The sequence below is a fragment of the Perkinsus marinus genome (genome assembly GCF_000006405.1).
Source record: "Perkinsus marinus ATCC 50983 genomic scaffold scf_1104296935528, whole genome shotgun sequence".
Taxonomy (NCBI): domain Eukaryota; phylum Perkinsozoa; order Perkinsida; family Perkinsidae; genus Perkinsus; species Perkinsus marinus.
In genome coordinates this window covers 2,621-12,841 of record NW_003214395.1, presented here as the reverse complement: position 1 = coordinate 12,841, position 10,221 = coordinate 2,621, and the positions used below count along the sequence as shown (strand labels likewise).

The 10,221-nt window shown below is 37.7% G+C and overlaps 1 protein-coding gene across 1 annotated transcript in view; it reads right to left on the bottom strand.

Annotated features, from left to right (window-relative positions):
- Nucleotides 1-7,062, bottom strand: part of Pmar_PMAR022869 (Polypeptide N-acetylgalactosaminyltransferase, putative) — a gene marked incomplete at both ends in the record, with an annotated part of 11,763 nt that extends 4,701 nt beyond the window's left edge. The window contains 13 exons of the mRNA XM_002783892.1: nucleotides 687-781; nucleotides 834-894; nucleotides 1,094-1,206; nucleotides 1,652-1,755; nucleotides 2,529-2,673; nucleotides 3,453-3,579; nucleotides 3,977-4,084; nucleotides 4,161-4,222; nucleotides 4,389-4,453; nucleotides 5,237-5,326; nucleotides 5,794-5,864; nucleotides 6,904-6,998; nucleotides 7,049-7,062. Of these exons, the coding sequence (XP_002783938.1) occupies nucleotides 687-781; nucleotides 834-894; nucleotides 1,094-1,206; nucleotides 1,652-1,755; nucleotides 2,529-2,673; nucleotides 3,453-3,579; nucleotides 3,977-4,084; nucleotides 4,161-4,222; nucleotides 4,389-4,453; nucleotides 5,237-5,326; nucleotides 5,794-5,864; nucleotides 6,904-6,998; nucleotides 7,049-7,062 (1,150 nt within the window). The remainder of the gene's footprint in view (nucleotides 1-686; nucleotides 782-833; nucleotides 895-1,093; nucleotides 1,207-1,651; nucleotides 1,756-2,528; nucleotides 2,674-3,452; nucleotides 3,580-3,976; nucleotides 4,085-4,160; nucleotides 4,223-4,388; nucleotides 4,454-5,236; nucleotides 5,327-5,793; nucleotides 5,865-6,903; nucleotides 6,999-7,048) is intronic.
- Nucleotides 7,063-10,221: the final 3,159 nt, after the last annotated feature.

Here is a 10,221-nt window from a genome sequence, read left to right as displayed (position 1 = left end):
GGCGCTTGTTCCGAGCAAGGCCGCAACACTACTCTAGTACCTACAACGAATATGTGAGAAACTAGAGTCTTACTTTGTGTGAAAAAGATCTAGTACGAAGTTAACGTGAAGTTGGGTAATTCTCGGTGAAAAACGCGGTGATATGCAGTAGTCGTGAAATACATTTTTTCACTAGTGTTTTTCATATTACTAGGGTGGTGAAACTTTAATAAAAATACTAAATATTACCAATTCGTGAATTACTTGATTACTAATATTATTACTAAAACTGTATAAGAATTAATGGAGTTTCACCAATTTTACGTCAAGTGGCGTAAAACTCTGTGAAAAAAAAACGCGATATTCGCGGCGGTATGCAGTAGTGGTGAAATATTTTTTTCATATCACTAGGGTAAAGTTTTCCTTCGAAATTCATAAGTCGATTCGTAGACTAAAACAAACGTTGGTTTTCAAACTTACAACATCGTGTAAAAATCGAAAAAAAATTCTGATTTTTTTTCTTCTAAAAGTCACAAAAATAAAAAATATCAAATTTTCCTACCTCAAAAATTCAAACGAATGAAAATAACTCCAACATTTTTCAGCTCCTATACGCTCAAACTACTTCACATAATTTCGTGGCGCGTGACGCTTCACAAGTATCTTAGGTTCCCCACTCAAAGATACAAAACAGGTCCCCTTCCTACCACCCTTCCTCTCAATGCACATATTCGTGCGCTCATCTTTAATATGGAACACCGCCTTTGGCACCAAACCCGCATCAAAATAAACCTTCTTAAACCTACGAAAAAATTTCCCAAAATTTTTCCAAAATTTTCCGGAAAAAAATTTACCTCCTCAGAAACCATCCAAACGGCTTGCACTTCAACCTCTCTTTAACTTCCAATATATTACCTAAAGATACCCAAAGATATTCTTCGCTGTGCGCGCAACAAATATATTCTTCGCTGTGCTCAACTTATATTCTTCGCTGTGCGCGCAACGAATATATTCTTCGCTGTGCGCCAAAAGATATTTTTCGCTGTGCGCCAAAAGATATTCTTCAATGTGCGCCAAAAGATATTCTTCGCTGTGCGCGCAACATGATTCCTACTTATATCAGGCCGATCCTTATACCGCAATCCTCCCGGTGCGAATTGGGAAAATTCCGGATACGTTTCGAGCTTCTCCAACCACTCGTCATACCAAGCCATCGCAGCACGGTACCTAATTTCGTGGCGCAGTGACAAAAGAAAACACCATCATCATCAACCACCGTCACTCGCCACAAAATTATTCCACAGAAAAGAGAAAAAATTACATACCGTCACGCGCCATGAAATTATTTCATAGTGAAAAAATACGTCGCACATGACGAAATATTTTCATGGAAAAATAACGTCACGCGCCACAAAATTATTTCATAGAACATTGAGGAAATAACGTCACGCGCCACGAAATTATTCCGTAGTAGAGTGGGCCAAGTTAAATAGCGTCAGGCGCCATGAAACTATTTCCATAGTGAAAAAATAAGTCTCGCATGACGAAATATTTTCATGTTGCATTGAAAAAAAATAACGTCACGCGCCACGAAATTATTTCACAGAAAAGTGAAAAAAAATTGTCACGCGCCACAAAATAATTTCGTGGCGCGTGACGCTATCCCAATTACCTATTAGTGGTGACCGCTCCTCCAGGGACTGTATATTTCGCTTGTGTCTTTGGCCGACTCGACAACCTCCACATATGCGCAACGTAGGAATCTTTAGCATTAACCTGGTAAGATACAAAACAGGTCCAATTTTGACCTTCAAAAAATCTTCGCTGTGCGCAACCACAACTCGGCGAGATTCCGAAAATGCGAATTTTTCACGCACGATTATACGAAAAAAAACGCTTTCATTTTCAACTACTACCACAACACTGTGTTGGAGTAGGAATATATGTTTGCTCTCCTCAGCTACTGAGCTCAGGAGTCTACATATGAATTCGGGTAGAAGTGCAGCAAAGAAACCAATAAAAATTTTCCCAAAATTTTCCCAAAAATTTCATATTTTCCCCACACCACCTCTACCACTCCTATGCTAACATCACATTCACCAAAAATGCAAGTTTTCCCTTCTTTTCGGCAATTTTTACGGAAAATTTCGGGGTAAGTCCTAAATTTACCCATTTTTTCCCAAAAATTATGGGAAATTTCGAGAAAAATCCTCATTTTTCCCATCGCAACATACAATTTCTCCGCTACAGAGCCATTTCCGCAAACTTCGAAAAGCACTCAATTTTTCCGGAAAATTTTCCCGAAATTTTCTCAAATCACAATTTCTCCTCCACAAAGCCATATCCGTAAGCCTCAATAAAAATTTCCCCTTCCCATCCAAATCACGAAAATTTTTCCAGAAAATTTCGAAAATTTTCTTACAATTTCTCCTCCACAAAGCCATATCCCTAAACTTTGATCAATATCTTCTCCTCCGTATCCCGTTCACGAAAAATTCCCCAGAAAATTTCGAAAATTTTCCAGAAAATTTTCCCGAAAATTTTCTTACAATTTCTCCTCCACAAAGCCATATCCGCAAACTTTGATCGATATTTTCTCCTCCCCATCCCAGCATATTCTCATCATATCCTCCCGTTTCGTCCCACCACTTCTTAGACATCGCCAGCAAGCCTCCCGACATGATGGGAACGTAACTGTTAAAATGTTAAAGTTTCACCATATGGAAAAAAACCTAGTGAAAAAAATATATATATCACCGCGTTTTTCACAGAGTATTACGCCACTTCACGTAAGACTGGTGAAACTCCATTAATAATAATAGTGCTTAGTGATATGAAAAAAACAACTAGTGAAAAAATATATTTCACGACTACTGCATATCACCGCGAATATCGCATTTTTCACAGAGTATTAAGCCACTTCACGTAAAACGGGTAAAACCGCGATAAATTTCATCAAGGAAATGTGAAATTCTGATGTCAACTACATGTGTTGGTGACAATATGAAAAAAAATCCTGAACAAATTTTGGGAAATTTTTCTTGGTTTCTGTACGTTTCTACCCGAATTCATATGTACACTCCCATTGCAGAGGAAACTACACGTGTTGATGACAATATAAATTTTCTGAAAATTTACACAAGTCGTGCGTAAATTTTCATAATTAAGTTTTGGAAATCCCCGGAGAATTCGGAAAACCGCAGAAAAATATATTCAAAATTCCAACCGTCAAGCTAATGCAAAACTCATAAAATCTACGGAAAAATATGCGTGGTCAACTACATGTGTTAGTAGCAATTTTATAAAGTGTTTATACACCAAGTCGTGTGTGAATTTTCATAATACAGAAAATCTTTAACAAACAAAAATCTTAAATAAAGAAATTACCAAAATTTACCAAAATTACCTTAATAAAGAAAATCTTTAAATCATAATACCAAAATTTCAATAATTTATTATTTCGTGAAGATTACATATCATCAGATGTAAACCATTTGAAATCAGCGTCCCAAGTGAGATAGCATTTCGACATGCCTCCCCCTCCACGGTGCTCCTCCCACGTATCGGGATCAAGATCAGTGATTGATGGTACGACAACACCTAAATGGAAATAAATAAATAATTATTAATCACTTCTCACACGAATTCAAAATGAAAATCGCAAAACCTGTCGTGAAGAAATTTCTTCATTTTTCCCGAAAATTTTTCCAATTCCTGATTATTTTCCATCACCGCTCTTCAACGATTCCAAAAGATTAAAAACAGGGTCGGAAAATATTTCATTCGAGCAGAAAAAAATTTCTGATTCTCCCGGAGTTTGACAACTTCTACTCGTTGTGATTTAAAAAAATACAAATAAAAAAACTGTCAAGTAATCGTTGAAAATTTTCATTATAATTTCTATGAGACTTTCTTTACCGGGAAAAATTTCCTCGAAAAATCCGCATCAAACTGCGCGAAAAACTCCGATATCGGAATAAATTACCCATCTTATTACGTTTGTAATTACTCCTTATATAATTCACTATAGGTTTATCCCAACCTTCAGCTGGCTTCACATGACAATCCAAGAAAATTATAATATCACCCGTAGCCGCTGCCGCACCTACCAAACATGCCAAAATCGGACCTATTCCGTATCTTACCAAGCTGAACCTAAGATACGCCACCCCCGATCTTACCTTTACTCTTGGCATTTATAAGACCAGTAAAATGCTCATGGCGAACCCACGTTATTTTCAACCTGAAAAAAAAATTTTGTTCGCAAAAAAATCCTAAAAATTTTCACGAAATAATTTCTTGTGAAAAATAAATTCCACATTTCACTTTTTTCATCGGTCGCGGAAACATATATGTCCTACAATTCACTGGACGAAAAACACGTAAAATATTTGAAATTTCCGACTTACTTTTCCTGTTGTTCATCTGTTAGCAAAGTTCGTAACGGGGGCGTGCTACCATCATCAACAACAACCTGAAACCAAAATTTTTCAACACATAAACGTTCGTGTTAATAAACAGTGTAATAGAGTTTCACCACCCTAGTGATATGAAAAATATATTTCACGACTACTGCATATCACCGCGTTTTTCACACAGTATTACGACGCCACTTCACGTAAAACGGATCGTGAAACTGCAGTAAACTGACGTTTTGAATAAAACTTCCCCGGCGGTTTCGATGTGGTAATTAACAGTGCGTGAAATTGTAAACGTTTTAAACAAAACTTCACGAACGATTATAACAATTGTGTTAATAAATTATCCGTAACAATATAAACGTTTTAAACAAAATGTTACGAACGATTATAACGATTGTGTTAATAAACTACCCACAACAATATAAACGTTTTAAACAAAATGTTACGAACGATTATAACGATTGTGTTTATAAACTATCCGTAACAATATGAACGTTTTAAACAAAACTTCACGAACGATTATAACGATTGTGTTAATAAACTATCCATAACAATATAAACGTTTTAAACAAAACTTCACGAACGATTATACCATTCGTGCTCATGAACAGCGCGATTAAACGTTCCATACGAAACACTATAGTTGCCAACTTTTCCCAGCTGATTACAAAACTCAACACGAGTAATACGATATAAAAATACAAAAACCCACCAGAATTTCCCGAAAATTTTCTCAGAATTTTCATATTGTCATCAACACTATCTACATATTTCCCGACAGATTTTCCGAAAAAATAACGGAAAATTTTCGAAAATTTTCCCACCATTACACTTACAACTTCATGCAGGGAAAATGCCGGCGTGAATTCGTTCAACGACTCCGCCGTTTTCACCATAAATTCACCCTCGTTAGCACAGGGCAACACCTGAAGAGAAAAACCCATAATTTCATGGCGCGCGAAAAAAATAAATCGAAATTTTTAACTCCTATATACCAACTTTTCTCAACATCATAAATCGCAAAATTTTTTATTTTTGCGTGTATTTTTATTTTTTTATTTTTTTCACTTAGTTGAAATGAGTAAAATTCCGCCGAAAAACAGCGGCGCGATTAAACGCTTTGAAACCAAGGAGCATTTTACCCACTTTTCACATCGCTGGAAAAGCAGGAAAATAATTTTTCAGATTTCCGAAATTCCTAATTGAGAACTTCATCGTGAAATTAAATCACAAATTTTTACGGTAACTAACACTCCCAAATAAAACTTTTTTTGTATTTTTTTTCATAATTTTACTATAAAATCACCAAAATTTTCCTTCGATACTCAAAATTCACGAGAAAAATTTTAACCAAAAATTCACCAAATCGGAAATTTTCCAACCGAAATATTACAACGCTAATCTTCGGTTGCGACATGAATCCTCCGGGAAGAGCACCACCGGGCTGAGCAAAATCGTCAGGTCCTGAAATCAAACAAATGGGTAAATTATTCCGGTGCTTTCCTCAGCTGAGCTCAGAAGTTCACATATTCATTCGAGTAGAATCGTACCGAAACCAACGACAATTTCACCAACACACGTCGTTGTCCATGAAAAATTTTTGCACAAAATTCTAAAATTTGTGAGAAAAAAAATTCCCAGTAAATTACCTTTTTCCTTTTTACTCCCAGCGTTTGCAGCTTGAGCATTCTCGTTTCCTCTGAGTTTCCCGTCCGGGGAAAACACAAAAATTGATTTCGTTTTTTCATCAAATTCTGGTGAAATCGCGCTGTGCACTACTGCGCAGATAAGCAGTTGTATTAGATAAAATACCTGAGAAAAATTTCTGGAAAATTTTCATAATTTCAAAAAATATCGGAAAAAAATTCCGATAGTAAATTTCATACTCATATAATGTTTCCCAAACTTCGTGAAAATATCAAATATTTTGCGAAATTTCTCGTTTTTTCATGAAGTGCTGTGGAAAGTGTTCCGTAAATTAAATTTCGCAAGCAAATTCACGCGATATTCTCCAGCTTCGTAAAAAGTAAAATATTTTGCCATATGCACTCCGAAATTTCTCAGTAATTTCATAAAATTTTCCAAAAAAATCATCAGCATTATTACGATTCCCCCAAAATTACTTCACTGGTGATATGAAAAAACAGTAAAAACATATTTCATATTTTACTTGTGTTACCGTTCGCGAAAACATATACGCCCTACAGTTCACATAGAGTATTACGCCACTTCACGTTGGTCACCAAAAAAAGAATATTTCGGCACACACGAGCTCTTTCCAAATATCATCATAACACTCGTGAACGTTTTTCCGAACTCTGTAAAAATATCTACATTTTGCCAAGTTTCACACCGAAATTTCTCAGTAATTTCACAAAATTCTGCGAAAAAATTTCGTTTAGATTTAAATCCATATTCACGGAATATTTCCCAAAATTTTCCAAAAATTTCCATGGAAAGATTATCAATAAATTCATCAGCACCAATGAAAATCTTCTATTACGATCAGCCTCCACAGAAACGGATATCTCGATACAGTTGAGCTTTTCCCAAATATCATCACCAAACTTGCCACCACCGAAATTCCCAAAGCCACGCCTGAAAACAGCCACAAAATTTTCACGAAAAAATGACAAATTATATTTTACTTAGAGTAATCCATCCCCAGTGAAAAAGGAAAATAAACGGCGGTAGGAGGAAAAACGTAGCGCATCGCACGAGCGTTCTTTTAGTGTGCGATACGTTGCCCTTAGCCATAGTTGGAAAATCCAAACAACTAGCAGAAATCACGTTAAACGGAAGGAAAAAGTTCATGTGTGTTAGTCTCCGTGTGAAGGCATTTTACGCCAAGTGAAATTTGTAAGACGTTTTTCATATCACGGGTGAAATTTTAGAAAATTAATTTCCGCAATAGCAACTCCAACGTTAGTAAGGAAAAAGTTACACACATTATAAACGTCTGTGGCATTAAACAGTGCGTGTAGTAATAAGCTCTCTTTTGGGGAAAATTCTGGGATAGAAATTTTTGATGAAAATATGTTTTACTCTCCTTGATAAAAATGACAAATTCTCCACTTCCAGGAATTGAACTGAAAAATTTTCGATTTTTTGTGAAAAAAATGGAAAAATTCATATCAATTTACGCGCCCTAGCGACCTCACTCAGAAGTACTCGATTTGGTCATGGCTGGATATCGCGCCAAAAACGCAGTGGTTGTGTTCAAGTATTTTTCGCGGGTTTCTTGGCGTGTTGGAGTGTGTTCAATTTCATGGAAAGTGAACTCACTTCGCTCCGCTCATTGGGTTTGCGTACGAAAATAGCTCTAGGAGTTCCTTGGCTTCAATTACTTCGACACTCGTTGAGTCTGCTACGACTTTCGTCAGGGAAGATACATATGGTCTATGCCAGGTTCAACATCCACTACTACAAGGCGGAGTTATTTCATGAGAATGATGATGAGTTTTGGCCGTTGAGTATCTCAACATCAAGTAACTAAGCATCTGAGACGTGTGAGAATTAGGTGTCTCAACAAATCTGCGACGTTTTAGATGGAGTGAAGAGGTCCGGTTTTGTGACATTCCTACCCATGAACGATGTGGAAACCCGTGGTTGAAGAATCACGAGTGGTCACAAGAGCGCAAGATTTGAAGGCGATTCTATCGCGGCGTGGGGATCGCCGGTCAGAGATGGTCGGATCAAAACTGGAATCGTCAGGCTTGCCACCAATCGACGAATGTGACGGTGTAAGTTCTCTTCAAGTGTCAATTCACTACCCGTAATCCTATGCATTTCATTTCATCGAATCTGTTATCGGCTCTCTATGTGAGGCTTTCCGTTACAAGTAGTACAGTGACCGTGGAATCCACAGTGTGGATGAGATCGCACGATGTGTCACCTCACGAGACCATTTATGGCACAATCAACTCCTTTTTTATCCCTATTTATTTCGAACCGAAATTCATGCCACGAATTCCTATTCTTCTATTTTTGGAATCGACCCTAAGTTCTTTCAGTTGGTTTTGTTATTGTAGGGGCAGCCGCAGAGTCTTCTGGCAATGACAGGGCTCGGCTATTGTATGTTTAAGGGCGACATGCCACGAGGCCCATAATGTCCGGGAACAGGTACACTGTGTATCTGTTGTATGGTTGGATTTGTTGACATCTTCCTGCCGGTTCGAGAGTGTTCCCGTACGACACATAAGTCACTTATGACGAATGTCCACAGCTTGTCGGAGCTGACACTTCCGACAAGATTGCCAAAAAGTCAGGACAAAAAGTCGAGGTTCTCACTTAGACTTCGAATCCAAGTTTCGTTCAGTTTATCCCGCAGTTTTCTTCACTTAGCCAGTATACAGTTCGATAATAGTATGATAGAACTTATATTGGCCCTCACACTGTGAGGCTCACAGTGTGAGCGTCACACATTCGCCCGTGTCGTAGTCTTGGAGAATGTTCCATGCGTACCTATGATTGTGAGCTTCACGAAAATTTTAGAGTAGTTAAACTATTTTCTCTTCCAGAGTCGTTTCCATGATTTGGACACAATATTTTCAACAAGCTGTTGCTATGTTGGACGGCCCATCATCCCTCTCCGGTTTGTTTCTTATTCATGTATTCCTTTCCCTCATCAAAATCATATATTTTACGAACGCATTGCCAGTCTGTTGTGTGAAATGGTACGATTAAACCTAACACAAATAGTCACTTACGAGTAGTGCAAGGTAGGCAATGTCGAAATAAGACAGTTCTGTCACAGTGGGCCTGCAACACGGCCCATCACTGATGATGCAATCCAATCCGTAGTCGAGTTGAGCATAACCAAATGAGAGGCACACTCTATTTTAGGATCCGTATGAGGGTAGTCCGGGTCGGACCTACCACAACTACCGACAAGGACCACAGTTCGGGAACATCTAATAGATGAAATAATTATAAAAGGGTAGTTCATACTAGTTCAACAATAGTTATTCAAGACTGAACTCCTTCATAGTATGAAAAAGTTCAGTTCAGGGAATCGTTGCTGAAACTCCTCACAACAAAGTTAATTAATCAGTCACAATACTGAGACAGCATAGAGCCTCAATGATAGAGGTACTATATGATCTTGCAGATTTTCCACTGGTAACAAAGGAAAAGACGTAGAGAGGAGATGAATAGAGGAGTCGCGATGACCTAGTCGAGCACCATTGACCCAAGTCAAGTCTACCAACCAACACCAACCTCCAATACATAACAAATCTTCGCACTGCATTATGCACGAAGCTTCGTGTTTTGAGGGAAGTTTAATCCCAAAAATACGTCCAGTCATACAACACATAAAGAACATGAAGCGATAGAATACTCCACTAGATCGATTCATCTGCCTCTGACAGAGGCCCTCTGTTTGGTCACAGAATACGCTGAAACATACCAACTCAGACTGTCTTCATCATATTCTCTCACTCTCAACAATCGCGCTTGTAGAACTGAGTGTCCAGTATATACTCCTCCGACTATACCCTGTAGGGAGCAACGGTCATATAGAGACTCGTTCACGACACAGCATTTGAGTTCGTCTAGTAGACTTTCTTCTAATCTTGCCGCCATAGATTAGATGATAATAATGATAAGAGATGATAACATATAAACAACTAAATATACCTATGACTACTCAAACTACGTTACATAGTCTATTGATCGGATCAATCTGATCCTCCCATGCTCAAACTCAACCTGCTTTGAAATCGAATGTCAAGTCTTAGGCTCAGTGAACTTACTCTGCATTGTAAAATCAATAAGCGATTATCTTGATGTTAACCACCCAAGCTGCCATATTCTATAA